Consider the following 23,669-nt stretch of genomic DNA (forward strand, 5'->3'; position numbering starts at 1 on the left):
TAGACAATTATATAATTGTGTTTTAAAGACATCTTCTGGTACGTTGGCGACAATACATTATATGTAAACTTCCTGCTTTAGGCTGGATGATTCAATGTGTAGTTCATACATGCATAATCTATGACCAGAATTACTGTTTTACCTCAATTAGCTGTGCATAGCACAAACAATGTTATAATGAGAGAAAGAAAATCTATGGAATCCAGACATTTTGGTGGTTATTCAATTGAATGTCAAATATACACTACCGTTCAGAAGTTTGGCGCCACCTACAAATGTCCTTGTTTTTTGAAAGAAAATCACATTTTTGTCCATTAAAATGACATCAAATTGATCAGAAATACAGTGTAGACATTGTTAATGTTGTAAATGACTATTGTAGCTGGAAACTGCAGATTTTTTATGGAATATCTACATAAGCGTACAGAGGCCCATTATCGGCAACCATCACTCCTGTGTTCCAAGTTTATCATTTTAAAAAGGCTAATTGATCATTAGAAAACCCTTTTGCAATTATGTTAGCACAGCTGAAAACTGTTGTCCTGATTAAAGAAGCAATAAAACTGCCCTTCTTTAGACTAGTTGAGTATCTGGAGCATCAGCATTTGTGGATTCGATTACATGCTCAAAATGGCCAGAAACAAAGAACTTTATTTTGCAACTCGTCAGTCTATTCTTGTTCTGAGAAATGAAAGCTATTCCATGCGAGAAATTGCCAAGAAACTGAAGTTCTCATACAATGCTGTGTACTACTTCCTTCACAGAACAGTGTAAACTGGCTCTAACCAGAATAGAAAGAGGAGTGGGAGGCCCCGGTGCACAACTGAGCAAGAGGACAAGTACATTAGAGTGTCTAGTTTGAGAAACAGATGCCTCACAAGTCCTCAACTGGCAGCTTCATTAAATAGTACCCACAAAACACCAGTCTCAACGTCAACAGTGAAGAGGCGACTCCGGGTGCTGGGCAGAGTTCCTTTGTCCAGTGTCTGTGTTCTTTTGCCCATCATAATATTTTCTTTTTTTGGCCAGTCTGAGATATGGCTTTTTCTTTGCAACTCTGCTTAGAAGGCCAGCATCCCGGAGTCGCTTCGTCACGGTTGATGTTGAGACTGGTTGAAAATAACAACTAATTGGTAACACACTGTCATAACCATGTCATAATGTCATAACAGCTGATATAACCTGGTCATAACACTGTCGTGACACATATTTAGACCTGTTGTGAGATATATTATGGTATTTTATGTCCGATTTTGACACCTACATAAGTGTCAAAACCCACAAAACCTTCTTTTATAACATTTATGTAAAACATTTTCTTGTAATGTACATCTACATTTTTTTTTAAATGTAACCTTTATTTAGGCAAGTCAGTTAAGAACAAATTCTTATTTACAATTAACTGCCTTGTTCAGGGGCAGAACAACAGATTTTTACCTTGTCAGCTCGGGGAGTCGATCCAGCAACCTTTCGGTTACTGGCCCAATGCTCTAACCGCTAAGCTACCTGCCGCCCCAGATACATTACAGTGTCAAAACCCACAAAACCTACCACACAAGGCAAAACATTCCATTACACCATAGCCTACTTCTCAACTGGTATGTTTATGTTATATAACATTTTCTGAAATGTACCATATTCAATTATCATTCTAATTGCTTACACATTGATGTCAAACATGCACCTACCCCAATGCTCTTTTGACTGATGACTGACTTAAGGGCATGTACGTGATAGGCCTATCTGGCTTATATGATGGTCATAATGCTTCTTCGTGGTGTCAGAAAGTGCATTTTCTACAAGTTATAAAATATGATGGAAAAAAGCATGACTGTAAAGAATGAATTACAACAACAACAAAGGATTAAAAAAAATAACTTTCAAATGAAAGGAAACTTCTTGGCAGGGAAAAAACACATTTGAATAAATGTGGGTTTTGATAGTATCATGTAGGTGTCATAACCAGCCATAAAATAACACAATATATGTCACAACATCTACAAATACATTTCTCATTTTACAAGTAAACCTTTTTTAGTCTAGTCTCCATTTAATAAGTTTGGGTCTAATTCATTTAAAATTTTCTCATGACAGTGTTATGACCATATTATGTCAGGTTATGACCGTGTCATAGTGTGTTATGACGCTGGGTGTCAAGTAAAGTCGCATATATAGGCAGAATTAATTCATTTGCATTAAATTACTCTCTAATCAGCTCTTTCTAAGGTACCAAACCCAATAGAATTTGTTTTGTACCAAAATAGTACCCACCTGTTGTGAACATAAACATATATCACTTTAGAATTAACCAATGCATATTTATTTGAGAATAGGAGAAAGATTTAAAAAAAAGTGTTCAATTGGTTTAGATATGTGGATTTTTTCGTGTTGGCTTTCTTTTCTGAGTGGTGACTGTTTACATTGTAATCTAATCAAACAACAAAATGTTCTATCCAACGAAGGGGAACACTTACTAGACCGTTTTCTCTTCTCTCTTTTCACGTAGTTGCCGTGTCAGTGCATTTAATCCCCATCGTTAAATCAACTTTGATAAACACGTGGGTCAAAACCTTTTAGTCCCATGTCTACGATTTCCAATTATATCCCCATCCTTTTGAGACATCGTGTCACACTTTTCCCCGATAGTAAAGTCCAAGGGAAAAGGTGGTTTGCACAATTAATTGTATGAATATTGTCTGTTTCTATTTGAAAGCAATCAGTGAAGTGACAAGTAGTTGACACATGGATTATCCACTTCTAGGCCAAATGAAAGCTGAACTGAGCTGTATTCTCAGGTGGGCGTGGCTTGAGCCTTGCTAGGTTGCATGTAAAGCTTTAAGGTTTAGTTTTTTAGGATCCCCATTAGCTACTGCACATGCAGCAGCTACTCTTCCTGGGGTCCACATAAAATGTACAAATACATGAAAAAGTACAGAAAGTAATAGACAAGAACAACATTAAGATATTACATTACACTCAAAAGCAAAAATAAAATAATAGTTATGAATAGGAAAGATACCAAGTGACAACAAAAATACTATTTACACACTATATAGATGTTCATATTCTTATATATAGTACAGTTAAATTAGATCTTTAGAATAGTCATGAAATCTGGAACAAATACATCCAGATGTCTGCTTTTGGGAGACTTGCGTGGAGTATAAGCCCTTCTAAAACCAATGTGCTTTGAAACTAGCACTGAACCTCAACAAGACATCTGTTTTGTATTCCTTTAAAGGTCCAATGCAGACATTTTTTTTTTTTTTTTTATCTCAATAGCAAACCATTTCTGGGTAACAATTAAGTACCTTACTGTGATTGTTTTCAATTAAAATGATGAAAAATAGACTAAAATAGCTTCTTAGCAAAGAGTAATTTCTATAGCAAGAATTTTGCTACGACTGTCTGGGAGTGGTCTGAGTGGGGAAGGGAAAACCAGCTCTTATTGGCAGAGATGTTTGGAACTCTCTTTCTTATTGGTCTATTAACTAATTTAATGCCTGGTGATGTCAACAGGCAGGCCAAAACTCCCTCCCACCAAAACAGGTGGATTTCAAACAGCTCTAACACTAAAAGGGCATTATCATAATTTTCACAATTTCACAGTATTATTCCAACCACAGTGTGGAAATATACACTATATATACAAAAGTATGTGGGACCCCTTCAAATTAGTGGATTCAGCAATGTCAGCCACACCTGTTGCTGACAGGTACAGTTGAAGTCGGAAGTTTACATACACTTAGGTTGGAGTCATTAAAACTCGTTTTTCAACAACTCCACACATTTTTTGTTAACAAACTATAGTTTTGGCAAGTCGGTTAGGACATCTACTTTGTGCATGACACAGGTAATTTTCCCAACAATTGTTTACAGAAGATTATTTCACTTATAATTCACTGTATCACAATTCCAGTGGGTCAGAAGTTTACATACACTAAGTTGACTGTGCCTTTAAACAGCTTGGAAAATTCCAGAAAATGATGCAATGGCTTTAGAAGCTTCTGATAGGCTAATTGACATCATTTGAGTCAATTGGAGGTGTACCTGTAGATGTATTTCAAGGCCTACCTTCAAACTCAGTGCCTCTTTGCTTGACATCATGGGAAAATCAAAAGAAATCAGCCAAGACCTCAGAAGAAAAATGATAGACCTCCACAAGTCTGGTTCATCCTTGGGAGCAATTTCCAAATGCCTAAAGGTACCATGTTCATCTGTACAAACAATAGAACGCAAGTATAAACACCATGGGAACACGCAGCCGTCATAACACTCAGGAAGGAGACGCGTTCTGTCTCCTAGAGATGAACGTACTTCGGTGCGAAAAGTGCAAATCAATCCCAGAACAACAGCAAAGGACTTTATGAAGATGCTGGAGGAAACAGGTACAAAAATATCAATATCCACAGTCCAACGAGTCCTATATCGACATAAGCTGAAAGGCCGCTCAGCAAGGAAGAAGCCACTGCTCCAAAACCGCCATAAAAAAGCCAGACTATGGTTTGTGACTGCATATGGGGAGAAAGATCGTATTTTTTGGAGAAATGTCCTCTGGTCTGATGAAACAAAAATAGAACTGTTTGGCCATAATGACCATCGTTATGTTTGGAGGAAAAAGGGGGAGTCTTGCAAGCCGAAGAACTCCATCCCAACCATGAAGCACGGGGGTGGCAGCATCATGTTGTGGGGGTACTTTGCTGCAGGAAGGACTGGTGCACTAAACAAAATAGATGGCATCATGAGGGAGGAAAATTATGTGGATATATTGAAGCAACATCTCAAGACATCAGTCAGGAAGTTAAAGCTTGGTCACAAATGTGAATTCCAAATGCACAATGTCCCCAAGCATACTTCCAAAGTTGTGGCAAAATGGCTTAAGGACAACAAAGTCAAGGTATTGGAGTGGCCATAACAAAGCCCTGACCTCAATCCTATACACAATTTGTGGGCAGAACTGAAAAAGCTTGTGCGAGCAAGGAGGCCTACAAACCTGACTCAGTTACACCAGCTCTGTCAGGAGGAATGGGCCAAAATTCACCCAACTTATTGTGGAAAGCTTGTGGAAGGCTACCCGAAACGTTTGAACCAAGTTAAACAATTTAAAGGCAATGCTACCAAATACTAATTGAGTGTATGTAAACTTCTAACCCACAGGGAATGTGATGAAAGAAATAAAATCTGAAATAAATAATTCTCTCTACTATTATTCTGACATTTCACATTCTTAAAATAAAGTGGTGATCCTAACTGACCTGAAACAGGGAATTTTTAATTGGATTAAATGTCAGGAATTGTGAAAAACTGAGTTTCAATGTATTTGGCTAAGGTGTATGTAAACTTCCGACTTCAACTGTATATAAAATCGAGCACACAGCCATCCAATCTCCAACATTGGCAGTGGAAGAGCTTACTGAAGAGCTCAGTGACTTTCAATGTGGCACTGCATAGGATGCCACCTTTCCAACAAGTCAGTTCGTCAAATTTCTGCCCTGAAAGAGCTGCCCCGATCAACTGTAAGTGCTGTTATTGTGAAGTGGAAACGTCTAGGAGCAACAACGGCTCAGCCATGAAGTGGTAAACCACACAAGCTCACAGAACGGGACTGCCGAGTGCTGAAGCATGTAGCGCGTAAAAATCCTCTTTCCTCAGTTGCAACACTCACTACCGAGTTACAAACTGACTCTGGAAGCAAAATCAGCACAATAAAGCAAAATCAGCACAATAATTTTTTGTCGGGAGCTTCATGAAATGACTTTCCATGACCAAGCAGCCACACACAAGCCTAAGATTCCCATGCGCAATGCCAAGCGTTGGCTGGAGTGGTGTAAAACTCACCACCATTGGACACTTGAGCAGTGGAAACGGGTTCTCTGGAGTGATGAATCACGCTTCACAATCTGGCAATCCGACAGATGAATCTAGGTTTGGCGTATGCTAGGAGAACGCTACCTGCCCTAATGCATAGTGCCAACTGTAAAGTTTGGTGGAGGAGGAATAATGGTCTGGGGCTTTTTTTCATGGTTTGGGCTAGTCCCCTTAGTTCCAGTGAAGGTAAATCTTAACGCGACAGCATACAATGACATTCTAGACGATTCTGTGCTTCCAACTTTGTGGCAACAGTTTGGGGAAAGCCTTTTCCTGTTTCAGTATGACAATGCCCCCGTGCACAAGGCGAGGTCCATAAGAAATGGTTTGTCGTGATCGGTGTGGAAGAACTTGACTGGCCTGCACAGAGCCCTGACCTCAACCTCATCAAACACCTTTGGGGTGAATTGGAACGCCGACTGCGAGCTGGGCCTAATCACCCAACATCAGTGCCCGCCCTCACTAATGCTCTTGTGGCTGAAAGGAAGCAAGTCACCGTGGCAATGTTCCAACATATAGTGGAATGCCTTTCCAGAAGAGTGGAGGGTGTTATCACAGCAAAGGGGGGACCAACTCCATATTAATCCCCATGATTTTGGAATGAGATGTTCGAAGAGCAGGTGTCCACATACTTAAATGTCATGTAGTGTGTGTATGTGTATATATAAAATTAGTTTTGGACTGCACCTGGCCTTTAACTAACCAAACTGATAATATTGTCTAGCTGGTATTCATATAGATCAACATCTAAAGATCTACATCTAGCATAAAAGAACAGTCAACCATATCCTCATAAAGGGATGTGCCACTCAATATACAACCTTATTATGTATTTTTAGTGGCACATCCTTTTAACTAGTTTCCCCAAATGTTCTGACCAAGAGTGATGCAATTTGATTCAAGCCGCAGACAGAATATTCTACTGCAGTTGCCAGTGAGCAGATTATGTTTTGCTGCTCTAATATTAGAAAATACAGTACATGAGCTTCTAACCAGATCCTCCATGTATTTTTAATTAGGTCTGAATGAAATGGGATGATTCCATAAATACTGTCTCTTTCGTTCCCAGAGGTAGAGAGGCAGAGCTGGTCTTCAGATCCCAGGGAACACTGCTCAAGGCTCAGAATACTTTCAGGCACATAAGCAATTAAACACATTAACACACACACACAGACACACACACACACACACACACGAACACACACACACACATACAGAAATTAATCTGGAGTTTGGAATAGGATTTTTTCTCTCTCAGATTTTGGTGTTGATTGCAATGGTAACCTGTGTGGAGCATAATAATGCAGTTCTCCTCACTAATTGCATTGTACCAACCGAGGTAAGAGAGGAGAGAGACCTGAGGACTTGACTCAGACTTAACCTGTTAGATTTGGGACTCAGTGACTTGATACTTTATTCAGACTTGCTTAAATTGACCTATTGACAGGTATGGATTTCCTTTTGGTGTTTTTCTTTGCCTCTTTGTGAATGCTACTGTTTACTATCTTATCTGGGTCTTCTTTGAAGGGCAGGCCCAGTGAGAGAGGAGTAGGCTATCCCTTGTCAATGTAGAGTCTTTGATCAAGGTGGGAATTATGGTGTAATCCTCTCGAAGGGCTCTAGCCCCGTCCCCAAACCTAACCTGGGGTGTGCTCAGCAGGACGCAATGTTTTGTGTTCAGATATATATATATATGCTATCTAGAGCAACCAAAATGCCTCTGACATCTAGAATAAGGAATTACGTTGGCTCTATTCATAGCATTTCTATCTGCAACGTTCCAAAAAAAAAATTGTACTGAACATGGCCCTGTCCTCACCTCTGTGGGAGCCACGCCCACCCCTCCAATTGGTCCTTTGTTCAGTTCCGTTCTCCTCAAGGCGTAGGTCAAAGTTGCCCCAAATGTAACCACTGATACCAGTTCAGATGTATTCTTCATCCACATAATGGTTTAGGTGAGGATTATTGATAGGGTAATCTGATCCTAGATCTGCGGTTAATAGAAACTTCTACCTCTAGGACCCTTTGGTGACCTTGTCTTTGATCAGATAGTGTGTTTCTGTTATGAGCTGCTGACTTGGCCTGTGTGAAATGATTCGCTGAGTGGTGTGAGGGTGGGATGAGGAGTGTGAAGCTGCGAAAGCCTCTGTCACCATGCCTTTACACACCCTCATCAAAACGAACACCCATCTGCTCCTTCTGATATGGGTGTGTTGCATATCCGGAGATCGGTTTGTGTGTGTGTGCATGTGTCTGTGTGTGTGGGAGTGTTACCCCATGTAGCATTACAGATTTGGGGTCAATCTCCTTTTAACCACACTTTGTTTGTTCTAATGTGCAGCCACTTGAGCGGTGTGAAAATCTGGTTATTTTCGTAGCTGTTTGAGCAATCTCAGTCTCTCTGGTTTTTATACCTTCCCCATTTTCTCAACACCCTGTAAGAGTCTGACAATAAGGAGCTGAATTATTGAAATCAGGCCCACTCGTATCTGTCAGCTCGTGTGCGCCCACCCCCACAAACGCGCACACACTCTCATATGTTATCCGTCTCTCTCTCTTTGATAAAGCAGACTGAGGGAAGCTCCCTGGGAGCTAGAGAGATATGGAGTGCACATGAATCAATCAGGTTCCTCTCCTACTGTAGTTTCCATGGTAACGCACCGTGCGCTCCATCCTATGGAGATCACGCCCATGTCTTTGGATGAGGAAAGAATGAAGTAGACTTGCCACAGTTAAACACTGAGTTACCATCAGTCATGTGTGAAATATCAAACCTTCAAATAACCCTTTCAAATGTACTGATCTTCTAGATTCACTAATTGATTGATTCTCATCATATCAGAAATGTGACAAAAATACAGTATGAGGTAATATGAGGTGGTGTAGGCTGACCTTCCACTGTGTTTAGGCCTGCATGCTTTTAAACTGAAGCTCCTCCCCTCTATCGTTCCTTACTTTCTCTCTCACATACTGTTAAGTGTTAATGAATTAAAATGGACTTTGGTACAAACTGCGTATTCATATTCATCGTTTTGAACCTTTCTCCCTCTCTCTCCTATGCAGACAGTGTGCCGGCCGACCTGAAGGAGCCCTTCTACACAGACCAGTATGATCAGGAGCACCTGAAGCCTCCAGTGGCCAACCTGCTGCTGTCTGCTGATCTCTACTGTAGAGCCGGGAGCCTCATCCTGAAGAATGACGCCGCCAAGCCCCTGGTTGGCCACGATGATGTCATCCAGGCCCTGGCTCAGAAGGGCCTCTACATCACAGACCAGGAGAGGCTGGTCACAGAGCGTGAGCTCCGCAAGAGGCCCATACAGATGGTAAGAAAGAGGGGTTTGATTGAGGGTTTGGGGGTGGGGGATAGTGGGGGCTAGGTGGCCATCTTTGTTTTGGTTGTGGGTTCAGCTACTGTGGATTTCTTTCACATCAGATCAAATCAAATCAAGCTTTATTTATACAGCACATTTCAGACATGGAATGCAACACAATGTGCTTTTATAGGAAAAAATAAATAAAAATATTTACAACACAACAAACATAAGAGGAACTGAATGACTAAAAAGCACCCTAACATGCTGACCACATCGCCCGCGTTGTGCCCACACTGCTCACTCGTGTCATCAACCGTCTGCAAGTCACGCCTCTCCCATCTCCTCATTGAATTTTAGGAGCATGTACCCATGTGGGTGATTGAAAGAGGAACTGATGTCCACAGTCCAGTCGGTGGTGGTAAAATAACAACCCAATGTTTATATCCCAGGACAAATTAGCTAGCAACAGCAAGCTAGCTAGCTAGCTAAATTGCCATAAATGTTTAATACTTTTCGACCTGTCCCCAAATTAATATATTTGGTTCAGAGTTCATTTTGATATTTCAACCTGCGTGTCCTGATCGTGTGTGGGTGGACAAAAATCAACATGCGCGATGGCGCACGTACGCGGTGGGGTCAGCATGTAAGGAAAACAAAAGTGTGTGTGTGTGCACGCGTGCGTGCGTGTCTTTTTCTATCTTCCATTCTCCCTTTTGTCTCTTTGTACATCTCTATAGCCTCTGTTTTCTCAGTGTGTTGTCTCAATCTACAGGGTTTAATTGACAGGGGTTCCCTTCCACAACGAATCAGTACACCATCATAAGCATTAGAATGGGAATGTGGGCATCCCCCTAATCATTTCTAATCCAGACCCACTATTTTTACGGTCCTCCCCAGAGTCTATATGGAATTCTAACTGTCTGACTGTCAGTGTTTTTCTCCCTGTCCTGTGGCTGCCTTTTTGTCCATCTACCCATATTCTCTCTACTGCTCTTTCTCTCTATTCCCCTGTTTTATCTTTTGTTGTCTTTCTCCCACTTTCTGCCTCAGTTCTCTCTCTAAGGTTCAGGTCAAAAGTAGTGTACCTTTGGAAAGTATTCAGAGCCCTTGACTTTTTCCACATTTTGTTAGGTTACAGGCTTATTCTAAAATAGATTAAAATATTTTTTTCCCCTCATCAATCTACGCACAACACCCCATACTGACTAAGCAAAAACAGGTTTTTAGGAATGCTTGCAAATAAAAAAAATAAACTGACATTTACGTAAGTATTCAGACCCTTTAGTCAGTACTTTGTTGAAGCACCTTTGGCAGCGATTACAGCCTTGAGTCTTCTTCGGTATGACTTTACAAGCTTGGCACACCTGTATTTCGGGAGTTTGTCCCATTTTTCTCTGCAGATCCTCTCAAGCTCTGTCAGGTTGGATGAGTAGTGTCGCTGCACAGCTATTTTCAGGTCTCTCCAGAGATGTTCAATCGGGTTCAAGTCCGGGCTTTGGCTGGGTCACTCAAAAGAGACTTGTCCTCAAGCCACTCCTGCGTTGTCTTGGCTGTGTGCTTAGTATTGTGGTCCTGTTGGAAGGTGAACCTTCGCCCCAGTCTGAGGTCCTGAGTGCTCTGTTGCGGGTTTACATCATGGTTCTCTGTACTTTGCTTTGTTCATCTTTGCCTCGATCCTGACTAGTCTCCCACTCCCTGCCGCTGAAAACATCCCCACAGCATGATGCTGCCACCACCATGCTTCACTGTAGGGACGGTGCTAGGTTTCCTCCAGACGTGACGCTTTGTTCCAGGCAAAATAGATCAATCTGGTTTCATCAGACCAGAGAAAGTTGTTTGTCATGGTCTGAGAGTCTTTAGGTACATTTTGGCAAACTTCAAGCGGGCTGTCATGTGCCTTTTACTGAGGAGTGGCTTCCGTCTGGCCACTCTATCATAAAGGCCTGATTGGTGGAGTGCTGCAGAGATGGTTGTGCTTCTGGAAGGTTCTCCCATCTTCACAGAGAAACGCTAGAGCTCTGTCAGAGTGACCATCGGGTTCTTGGTCACCTCCCTGACCAAGGTCTTTCTCCCCTGATTGCTCAGTTTGTCCGGGCGGCCAGCTCTAGGAAGAGTCTTGGTGGACCTTCAATGGTGCAGACATTTTTTGGTACTCTTCCCCAGGTCTGTACCTTGACACAGTCCTGTCTTGGAGCTCTACGGACAATTCCTTCGACCTCATGGCTTGGTTTTTGCTCAAACATGCACTGTCAACTGTGGGACCTAATATAGACAGATGTGTGCCTTTTCCAAATCATGTCCAACCAATTGATTTTACCACAGTTGGACTCCAATCAAGTTGTAGAAAAATCTCAAGGATGATCAATTGTGACAGGGTGCACCTGAGCTCAATTTCGAGTCTCATAGCAAAGGGTATAAATACTTATGTAAATAAGGTATTTCTGTGCCAAATCAAAAAAACTGTTTCGGCAACATTTGAAAAGTCAGGCACAAACCTGTGGTACCATCCAGCCATACCCAGGAAGCGCTGAACAGCCTTGAGGGATGTGGGAATTGGGAATGCCTGCACTGCTGCAACTTTGGCTGGATCTGCATGGATACCTTCAGCATTAACCACATGACCAAGAAACTTGAGTTCTGGCAAACAGAAATTACACTTCTTCAAGTTCAGGGTCATACCTGCAGCCTTTAGTCTGTTGAAGACGGACTGTATGTCTTGCAAATGATCCACGACAGAGGAGTAGATTATGATGTCATCCAGATACACAAGACAATTTCTTCCCCTCAGATCTCCCAGGACAGTCTCCATCAACCTTGGGAAGATTGCTGGAGCATTCTTCAAGCCAAAAGGCATGACTTTGAAGGAGTACAAACCAGCAGGGGTAACAAAGGCAGTCTTGTCAGGGGTAACAAAGGCAGTCTTGTCCATTGCCACCTGCCAATATCCGCTGTTCAGATCCAAATTACAGAAGATGGATGCCCCTGCCAGAGATTCCAGTATGTCATTGATGTTCGGTAGAGGGTAGGCATCGCTTTCTGTTAATGCATTCGGCTTCCTGTAGTCTACACAGAATCGATATCCACCATTTTTCTTTGGAATCAGGACAACCGGAGAAGCCCATCTGAATAAAAGAAGGTTCCATAACTCCATTCTCCAACATGCTTTTGAGCTGTTCATTGAGATTTGACAGTTTGGTGGGGGACAGCCTGTAGGGATGCTGTTTAATTGGGACTTCATGGTATAGATTTTGTGTTTGAAGACAGTTGTACGGCCGGGTGTAAGAGTACAGACCTCACTGTTCATCTCCAACATCTGGGAGAGCTGCCACCTCTTGTCCTCCGACAGACATGCCTGTTCCACTGCTTGTTTGATGTAGAAATCAGCATCAGGTTTGCTTTTGCTCTCGAATAGAAGGGGTGGGGTACGGCTGTAATCAGGGTGATAGCGGGGTTCTCTGGCTTCACTGGTGGAACTTGTTTTTGTCTTTTCTTTGTATTTTCTTTGTCATTGTCTTTGTCTTGACCTAGCCAGGATTCTGAATAAGGTAGCAGGCTCCACCCTGAAATCAGTGCATTTCCAGATTGAAATGGATGATTCCGGGAATAGTCAAAACTCAGCCGATAGGATGGTTCGGACATCGAGATGGTCAGTCCACTGAAGAACATGAAGTCTAAGGACTACAGCAAATGCAAGGCTCGGATCTGCAAGTATAGCCACAGGAAGGTTAATAATCTCATCGTGCAGCTTTATTGTCATATCAATCCAGCCCAAGGGAGTGGTAGGTTCTCCATTGGCCAAGTACAATGGTCCTTCCTCCCAGGTTCTAAGCTCCTCATGAGGTAATGTCATGTTTTGCCACAGGGGCTCTTGCATCAGGGTGTACGTTGCTCCTGTGTTGATTATGGCCTACCCTCTCCAGTTCCTAACAATCAGAGGAACCAATAGTTGTTGCGGAATAGGAATATGACAGCTAGTTGTGCTGTCTGAAGGCTTCATGGTGGGCATTAAGGCCAACCCAATTGTATGCAAGCCACCACGCCTTTCTAGACTGTCAGTCTTCTGACCTTTTCCTGAATCCTGACGCTGGCCATAGAGGGGGCAAGAACCTGGAGGATGTTGTACTTTACACCTCCAGCACATCACTGGACTTTTGTCTTGGATCTTGGGCACAAATGGCTGAGACGTTTTAGCCCCAGGAGAGTTATTGGGATACCGGGATGAGGGAACAAGGTTTTGAGTTTGGAGGTGGTGCTTCCAGTCCTTCTCAAACTGAGTCCCAAGATGCACCAGATCATCCACATTCTGCACACGCTCCCGAAGTTGACTGGCAAGGCGGGGAACCATGTTCTTAAGAATAAGTTTGACCATCTCCTGCTCAGTAATGTCAGTCTTCCATTTCCTACATAGAACTCGATAGGAGAAGGCAAAGTCCCGTATTGGCTCTGCTTCACCCTGGACTCTGTTACAAACCCGTTCCGCCAGTTCATCATCATAGTCCTCTGAGAGGAAGGCTGAGAGAAATATTTTTTTTAACTCGTCCCAGGTTGACACATGTTCACGGGCTATCTCCCACCAGTCTCTTGCTGTACCATGGAGAACACTAAGGAGGGTGTCAAGAATCTCCAAGTCAGTAAGGGGCCGGATAGAAAGGAAATCATTACATTTAGATAGGAAAAACAGTGGATCAACATCCTCTTCTGGGCTGCCAAAAGTGGGTAAAAGTAGTTTGATAGAGAGAGAGCTCTCCAGAGGAGGCATAACAGTGGAAAGGGGTCTTGGGGAAATGGGAGTTCTGTTTAACAGTATCTTCAAAGGGGGGTTTGTAGTGCTACCTGTTCCTATTCCCTTAATGGCAGAGCCAGTGGCAGTGGTAAACCCAGAGGGAGGTGCAGATGATTTGTCCACAAGGGAAAAGCACCGCATTATCTCCTGGTGCAGCTCCTCCTGTTGAAGATCTGTGGCCTGTGCATTTTCCATCTAATTATAAGGTCTCCTTTTGAGTCTGTTCAATCAAAAATCGTAGTTCCCCTGTGAGAGAGTTCTTCATGTCCTACATAACTTCTTTCAGATAAGAACACACTCCCTTCACAACAGAGGCTGACTCCTCTGCTCTCTTTTCTTGTTCCTCCTCAAGGTAAGTTATGACTAGATGATGGTTAGTTTCTATGAGTGTTTTGAAACTTTGCATTTTCCTTTGAACATCCTGCTTCAGAGAATCTTGTAAATATTTCTGTCTCTGAACAGTTTGTTGTTGGTTTTCCACCATTTGACAGGGGAGGTGAGCCAACCTCAGCTGCACATCTTTCTGATGAGCCTCCACACTTTCACTGCGAATGGCATTCTCCTGCATTGTCAAATTATGGTTGGTGTGTGTCCATTGTTTTTCCATTTGTCCAGTGAGCACAGAGACACCTCTCCCAGTCTGTCTGGGTAACATGGTAACAGGAAGAGGTTGAAGGGAGGGTAATGGTGAAGATGTTATAGGTGAGCCGGAAGCCTGGGGATAAGGGCCAGTGCTATCCAATTCCATTACACCATCAAGTCCTTCCACAATGAAAGAATCCCGGTCATGATTACCATTAGGTGTGTCCACATTGACACAGTATGGGGTTCCAACAAAATACATTATTCAATCTGGCGCAACAAGATGGCACCGGAGGAGATGGCCGCCGGTTTACGGTCTCCTAACCAATTGTGCTATTATGTGTTTTTTTGTTGTTGCGATATATGTAAATTATTTTGTACATAATGTTTCTGCAGCGGTATCTTACGGCAAAAAAGAGCTTCTGAATATCAGGACAGCGATCACTCACCTCAAATTAGACAAAGGTTTTTTCAACAACAACAACAAGCAGGACTCACACAATATTCTCCAAACACCCCACAGGGCAGACATCCCAATTATTCGCAAAAGGAAGCGACGCAGAGGACGAAGAACCGGATGCCTCGTCCGGACCCGCAGAAGGCGAGTGGGAAAGCTGCCGTTACCGTCAATACTACTCGCCAACGTGCAATCATTGGACAATAAACTAGACGAGGTACGATCACGAATATCCTACCAACGGAACATCAAAAACTGTAATATCCAATGTTTCACGGAATCTTGGCTGAATGACGACATGGATATTCAGCTAGCGGGATATACGCTGCACCGGCAGGATAGAACAGCACACTCCGGTAAGACGAGGGGGGGGCGGTCTGTGCATATTTGTAAACAACAGCTGGTGCACGAAATCTAAGGAAGTCTCTAGATTTTGCTCGCCTGAAGTAGACTATATTGTGATAAATTGCAGGCCACACTACTTGCCTAGAGAGTTCTCAGCTATACTTTTCGTGGCTGTTTATTTACCACCACAAACAGATGCTGGCACTAAGACCGCACTCAATCAGCTGTATAAGGAAATAAGCAAACATGAAACCACTCACCCAGAGGGGGCGCTCCTAGTGGCCGGAGACTTTAATGCAGGGAAACTTAAATCAGTTCTACCAAATCTCTATCAACATGTTAAATGTGCAACCGGAGGGAAAAAAATTCGAGATCACCTGTACTCCAGACACAGAGACGCATACAAAGCTCTCCCTCGCCCTACATTTGGTAAATCCGACCGCAACTCTATCCTCCTGATTCCTGCTTACAAGCAAAAATTAAAGCAGGAAGCACCAGTGACTCGGTCGGGAAAAAAATGGTCAGATGAAGCAGATGCTAAACTACAGGACTGTTTTGCTATCACAGACTGGAACATGTTCCGGGATTCTTCCGATGACATTGAGGAATACACAACATCAGTCACTTGGTTTTTTTGTGCATTTGGCCACCTGGCACTGTCTCCTCCCTGGGAGCTGTGCACAATTTGGCTCGCGCAAAGGCTTGCGTGGAATCTTTGCTGCTGCCTTGGCCCTAATATGTCTCTCACGTAACCCATATGCCAGACTCATGATGAAGTCTCTCATGGGAAAGGGTGTTGTTCATGAATTTCTTGAACAACATGTTTGCTTTGATTGCAGCCAAATCAAGCACGTTGTAGAACAAAGCAACAGGCCAGCGGCAGGTGCCTCCTTTCACAGAGTAAAGCCGTGTCATCTGATCCAAAACATCCACACCAACCTATGGAGCAGAATAAAGTAGAGAACATTAGGATTATTTTCTCATAGAAAAAACAACACGTGTTATACAGAAGATCATAGTTATACTATCGCCCTGTAGCACTCACTTCTGTCATCATGAGGTGTTTTGAGAGACTAGTCAAGGATCATATCTCTTCCACCTTACCTGCCACCCTAGACCCACTTCAATTTGCTTACCGCCCCAATAGATCCACAGACGATGCAATCGCCATCACACTGCACACTGCCCTATCCCATCTGGATAAGAGGAATACCTGTGTAAGAATGCTGCTCAGCATTCAACACCATAGTACCCTCCAAGCTCTTCATTAATGCCCCAGGCCCTGGGTCTGAACCTCGCCCTGTGCAATTGGGACCTGGACTTCCTGACGGGCTGCCCCCAGGTGGTGAAGGTAGGAAACAACACCCCCAATTTGCTGATCCTCAACACTGGGGCCCCACAAGGGTGCGTGCTCAGCACCCCCTGTACTCACTGTTCACCCATGACTGCGTGGCCAAGCACGCTTCCAACTCAATCATCAAGTTTGCAGACAACACAACAGTAGTGGGCTTGATCACCAACAATGACGAGACAGCCTACAGGGAGGAGGTAAGGGCTCTGGGAGTGTGATGCCAGGAAAATAACCTCTCACTCAAAGTCAACAAAACAAAGGAGATTTTATTTTTTATTTTATTTCACCTTTATTTAACCAGGTAGGCAAGTTGAGAACAAGTTCTCATTTACAATTGCGACCTGGCCAAGATAAAGCAAAGCAGTTTGACACATACGATAACACAGAGTTACACATGGAGTAAAACAAACCTACAGTCAATAATATAGTAGAAAAATAAGTCTATATACAAAGTGAGCAAATGAGGTGAGATAAGGGAGGTAAAGGCAAAAAAGGCCATGGTGGCGAAGTAAATACAATATAGCAAGTAAAACACTGGAATGGTAGATTTGCAGTGGAAGAAAGTGCAAAGTAGAAATAGAAATAATGGGGTGCAAAGGAGCAAAATAAATAAATACAGTAGGGGAAGAGGTAGTTGTTTGGCCTAAATTATAGATGGGCTATGTACAGGTGCATTAATCTCTGAGCTGCTCTGACAGCTGGTGCTTAAAGCTAGTGTGGGAGATAAGTGTTTCCAGTTTTAGAGATTTTTGTAGTTCGTTCCAGTCATTGGCAGCAGAGAACTGGAAGGAGAGGAATTGGCTTTGGGGGTGACCAGATAAATATACCTGCTGGAGTGTGCTACGAGTGGGTGCTGCTATGGTGACCAGTGAGCTGAGATAAGGAGGAACTTTACCTAGCAGGGTCTTGTAGATGACCTGGAGCCAGTGGGTTTGTGACGAGTATGAAGCGAGGGCCAGCCAACGAGAGCGTACAGGTCGCGGTGGTGGGTAGTATATAGGGCTTTGGTGACAAAACGGATGGCACTGTGATAGACTGCATCCAGTTTATTGAGTAGGGTATTGGAGGCTATTTTGTAAATGACGTCGCCGAAGTCGAGGATCGGTGGGATGGTCAGTTTTACGAGGGTATGTTTGGCTGCATAAGTGAAAGATACTTTGTTGCGAAATAGGAAGCCAACTCTAGATTTAACTTTGGATTGGAGATGTTTGATGTGAGTCTGGAAGGAGAGCTTACAGTCTAACCAGACACCTAGGTATTTGTAGTTGTCTACATATTCTAAGTCAGAACCGTCCAGAGTAGTGATGCTCGACGGGCGGGCAGGTGCAGGCAGCGATCGGTTGAAGAGCATGCATTTAGTTTTACTTGTATTTAAGAGCAGTTGGAGGCCACGGAAGGAGAGTTGTATGGCATTGAAGCTCGTCTGGAGGGTAGTTAACACAGTGTCCAAGGAAGGGCCAGAAGTATACAGAATGGTGTCGTCTGCGTAGAGGTGGATCAGAGACTCACCAGCAGCAAGAGCGACATCATTGATGTATACAGAGAAAAGAGTCGGCCCAAGAATTGAACCCTGTGGCACCCCCATAGAGACTGCCAGAGGCCCGGACAACAGGCCCTCCGATTTGACACACTGAACTCTATCAGAGAAGTAGTTGGTGAACCAGGTGAGGCAATCATTTGAGAAACCAAGGCTATTGAGTCTGTCGATGAGGATGTGGTGATTGACAGAGTCAAAAGCCTTGGCCAGGTCAATGAATACGGCTGCACAGTATTGTTTCTTATCGATGGCGGTTAAGATATCATTTAGGACCTTGAGCGTGGCTGAGGTGCACCCATGACCAGCTTTGAAACCAGATTGCATAGCGGAGAAGGTGCGGTGGGATTCGAAATCGGCGGTAATCTGTTTGTTGACTTGGCTTTCGAAGACCTTAGAAAGGTAGGGTAGGATAGATATAGGTCTGTAGCAGTTTGGGTCAAGAGTGTCCCCCCCTTTAAAGAGGGGGATGACCACAGCTGCTTTCCAATCTTTGGGAATCTCAGACAACACGAAAGAGAGGTTGAACAGGCTAGTAATGGGGGTTGCAATAATTTCGGCAGATAATTTTAGAAAGAAATGGTTCAGATTGTCTAGCCCGGCTGATTTGTAGCGGTCCAGATTTTGCAGCTCTTTCAGAACATCAGCTGACTGGATTGGGGAGAAGGAGAAATGGGGAAGGCTTGGGCGAGTTGCTGTGGGGGGGTGCAGTGCTGTTGACCGGGATAGGGGTAGCCAGCTGTAAAGCATGGCCAGCCGTAGAAAAATGCTTATTGAAATTCTCAAGTATAGTAGATTTATCGGTGGTGACAGAGTTTCCTATCCTCAGTGCAGTGGGCAGCTAGGAGGAGGTGCTCTTATTCTCCAGGGACTTTACAGTGTCCCACAACCTTTTTGAGTTTGTGTTGCAGGAAGTACATTTCTCCTTGAAAAAGCTAGCCTTTGCTTTTCTAACTGCCTGTGTATATTGGTTTCTAACTTCCCTGAAAGTTGCATATCACGGGGGCTGTTCGATGCTAATGCAGAACGCCATAGGATGTTTTTGTGTTGGTTAAGGGCAGTCAGGTCTGGGGAGAAACAAGGGCTATATCTGTTCCAGGTTCTAAATTTCTTGAACGGGGCATGCTTATTTAATAACCAGGCATCCTCTACTGAAGGGATGAGGTCAATATCCTTCCAGGATACCCGGGCCAGGTCGATTAGAAAGGCCTGCTCGCTGAAGTGTTTCAGGGAGCGTTTGACAGTGATGAGTGGAGGTCGTTTGACCGCTGACCCATTACGGATGCAGGCAATGAGGCAGTGATCGCTGAGATCTTGGTTGAAAACAGCAGAGGTGTATTTAGAGGGCAAGTTGGTTAGGATGATATCTATGAGGGTGCCCGTGTTTACGGCTTCGGGGTGGTACCTGGTAGGTTCATTGATCATTTGTGTGAGATTGAGGGCATCATGCTTAGATTGTAGGGTGGCTGGGGTGTTAAGCATGTCCCAGTTTATGAGATGATTGTGGACTTCAGGAAACAGCAGAGGAAGCACCCCCCTATCTACATCGACGGGACAGCAGTGGAGAAGGTGGAAAGCTTCAAGTTCCTCGGCGTACACATCACTGACAAACTGAAATGGTTCACCCACACAGACAGTGTGGTGAAGAAGGCGCAACAGGAGGCTGAAGAAATTTGGCTTGTCACCTAAAACCCTCACAAACTTTTACAGATGTACAATTGAGAGCATCCTGTCGGGCTGTATCAATGCCTGGTACGGCAACTGCACCGCCCACAACTGCAGGCCTCTCCAGAGGGTGGTGCGGTATGCACAATGCATCACCGGGGGCAAACTACCTGCCCTCCAGGACACCTACAGCACCCAATGTCACAGGAAGGCCAAAAAGATAATCAAGGACAACAACCACCCGAACCACTGCCTGTTCACCCTGCTATCATCCAGAAGGTGAGGTCAGTACAGGTGCATCAAAGCTGGGACCAAGAGACTGAAAAACAGCTTCTATCTGAAGGCCATCAGACTGTTAAATAGCCATCACTAGCACAGAGATACTGCTGCCTATATACACAGCCTTGAAATCATTGGCCACTTTAATAAACGGAACACTAGTCACTTTAATAATGTCACTTTAATAATGTTTACATATCTTGCATTATTCATCTTTCATGACTATCATGGTCGAGGATTTAAGGCCTCAGATCAGCTTGGCAAATGGAGACAGATAGCCAGACCCCCCTCACTCCCACAGGAGAGGAGAGGGGGGGCTGGGACAGTTTTATGACACCTCACGCCAATCGTAAATATTATGCCGCAGAGAACCCTCTCCTGCTCTTCAGTATCAACCAAAGGAATGCCTTTGTATAGAGAGACTGTTGGCCGCCCAAAAACTCTAACATTCAAAAAGTGAATATTGGAACAATATCTCTAAGATAGGAATGTTAGGAATGGTCAGTGGGGATCTAAAAAAAATCATGTCATATTGTTTTTCATTTGTAATGTCATTAATAACTGTATAACGAAAATACTGTAACATGAAGAGCTTTCACACTGTATGTCAAGTTTACATCCTTTACGTTGTGTAGGAAATATGAAGAACAATGAAACTATTTTTGTTAAGATTTTTAAGGTGATTTTAGTTTTCTAACGAGATCATGTCCTTTGCACATTAACTAAGCCATACCCCGAATGATGTCTGAAGAGCGTGTCAGTGTGATGGAACTGCCCTTTATCGACCAGAGTGCTTAAAAGGACTCGCTAAGAATTAACATACCAGACCAGCAGACATGAAGCGTGAGCTAAACGTTACAAATGGTTGAAACTCTAAGACCAGAAAAGGTTTAGCTGTGGCTACACTGCTGAAAATAGTTACACCTTTGAATCGCCACACGAGGTGAAGAAGATAAAGACTAGACCTTAACATAGCCAGTCTGCAGCTGGGCACGTAAAAGTGGTCCTAGAACTTTGATTAAAGACACGAGGTAGGAAGGAAGGAAATCCCATCAGTTATAAATATTGGTGTATCTGAAGATCTGTTCTGAAGAAACACTCCATTGGAGACAGGACAACCCATTGAGCCGTTCCCCATAGAAGGATCGATTGGTTTCAACAGAGAGATGACAAACAAAGACATCTTCAAGTAAATGCATTGCATTTCTTACCCAAACGGCGGCGGCTCATGTGTAAGGTATATGGTTACTGTGAGTGTAGTTTCCAAATGTACGATAAATGTCCCTTTCTCCCCATCTCTCTATTTTCCCCACCCCCTTCTTGGTGTAATAAGCCATCATATCTTGTGAGTGCACTAGGGATTTTTGTCTCATATAATGTGTATTCTGTGTTATTATTTAGTTAGTTAGTAAATAAATAATTAAATAAATTTGTGTAGAACTGAATAATCAGAAAAGGCTGGGGTTCTTGCGGATTCAAGAAGTCTGCGACGTTCAGAATGAGACTGCTATGAGGTAATGAATAATAAGTGACTGTTATCGATATATATATAACTTATATCTTCTTGAGTTTAATTCGGGAGATGGTAACTCGTTAAACAACTTCTTCCGTGGTGCCCCAAATTCCTACATTATTAATTTAATTGGGTAACAATTTAACATAGTTAGTTGTTTTGATAAATAACAGTCATCACATTAATGAAAGTCACGTCACGACATCTCATATGTATATACTGTATTCTATACTATTCAACTGTATCTTAGTCTATGCCGTTCTGACATTGCTCGTCCATATATTTATATATTCTTAATTCCATTCCTTTACTTAGATTTGTGTGTATTGGGTATATGTTGTGAAATTGTTAGATATTACTTGTTAGATATTGCTGCACTGTTGGAACTTGAAGCACAAGCATTTCACTACACCCGCAATAACATCTGCTAAACATGTGTATGTGACCAATAAAATTTGATTTGATTCGAATTGTATAAGCTTGTAATGCGTATTACGTAATATTTACATACCTCAGTTTGTTTGAAGTGGTAATAATATCCGTTTTTCTCTTTATTGTGTCTCCATCGATGGCAACTGTCGGATCTATGGTGCTCATGACAGAAACGTTCTTTCTTGCCATGCATTGGTGTAGTGTGAGTGTTGTCTTGTCATTCTTCAGCACCGTTGTGGAGTACAACGGCTGTGCAGGTGCCTTATTTTGTGCAGAGGGTGCTCCCGTCTCGCTTTGTTCATGGTGTCGACTAGGCTTGTTTTATTTGCAAGCTACTTGTTCGCCAATGACAGTGAAGTAAAGAAATTGTCCATGGTGACATTTCTCACCTTGCCAACATAAGGTTCCACAAGCCTCATCACCACATTCTACAACACTCGCTCACCTGCTGCCCGATGTGGATTTTTTCCCAGATACAGTATGGAAAGCCGTTCAGCATGTACTTGGTGTCGACGTCAGCGGCTAACCAAAACTTAATTCCAAGCTTGTCGGGTCTCCAATTGTTTCCGAAACAAGGTTATGTTGGGAACAATTGCTCATCAACAGTGCTGTTCTCTCCTGGTTTGTAACATGCAATGCTGTTCTGTACAAACGTGTTCCAAATGTCGGATAACATGGCAAATGTGTCTGTTTCCAGGCGTCGCATTCTCGTTTCTTTGTCATCAAAACGGTAACGCATGATCTCTCTGAAGTGACCCCGTGACATGGGTTCTCCAAAGAAAGGTATCCCATACATGTCTGACCAGAAGCTGTCCATATACATGCTCTTTCCACCAAATGCTCTACGGACATACAGGATTGACATGAATGCTTCCAGCTCATCAACAGACAGATCACAGGCAGTATCTCCTTGCTCCCTGTGTGACTCATCCACAGTACAGTCACTGATGTCCATGTCACATAAACAACAAAAGCTGGTGAGTACGATGATGATCCTGATGTTGTTTTTTGCTTGAGATGTAGGGCCTGCTCTCTCAGTAATGACATTTTGTAGCATTAGCACCGGTTTGTTCTATCGGATCCATACGGTGCCGTCCCTTCCACTCTCCTGTCACTGTTTCATTTGGTGGTGGCTCGAGCCCCTGCTCAATGCTTACCGTTCTGGCTTTTTTGCGCTTAGGCCTCAGGTGTAGGTTCAGAATCAGAAGAATAATCCTCATTATTAATTTCTTCTCCACCATCTGAGTTGTTTTCATTCATGTTCATTCATTCGTCTTGGTCTTCTTGTCATTGTACATTTGCACTCTCTCACTGTGTACTCCATGTAGGCCAGAGTAGACTGATAAGACTGCTTGGATTTGGTGGACTAATACAGGGTACATACCATTTTGAGATTATAATTAGAATACACCAATATAATAAAATGGCCCTGTTCTTCATTCACAATCGGTGATTACATAATGATGCATCATTCGCTTTCCCACACTCACCAACTCACCCATTCTCCCCCTTTCCCCCCATCATACTTTACTTAATTTATTTAATC

At 43.1% G+C, this 23,669-nt stretch overlaps 1 protein-coding gene across 4 annotated transcripts in view; it reads left to right on the plus strand.

Moving 5' to 3' along the window:
• The window catches only part of camsap2a (calmodulin regulated spectrin-associated protein family, member 2a), an 87,309-nt gene that overhangs the window by 2,128 nt on the left and 61,512 nt on the right, over positions 1–23,669 (plus strand). For all 4 annotated transcript variants that reach the window (XM_082956691.1, XM_082956692.1, XM_082956693.1 and 1 more), the window contains exon 2: positions 8,932–9,191. In XM_082956691.1, coding sequence (XP_082812817.1) covers positions 8,932–9,191 — 260 coding nt within the window. The remainder of the gene's footprint in view (positions 1–8,931; positions 9,192–23,669) is intronic.

Source organism: Salmo salar, chromosome 10 (assembly GCF_965601325.2).
Source record: "Salmo salar chromosome 10, fSalSal1, whole genome shotgun sequence".
NCBI lineage: Eukaryota > Metazoa > Chordata > Actinopteri > Salmoniformes > Salmonidae > Salmo > Salmo salar.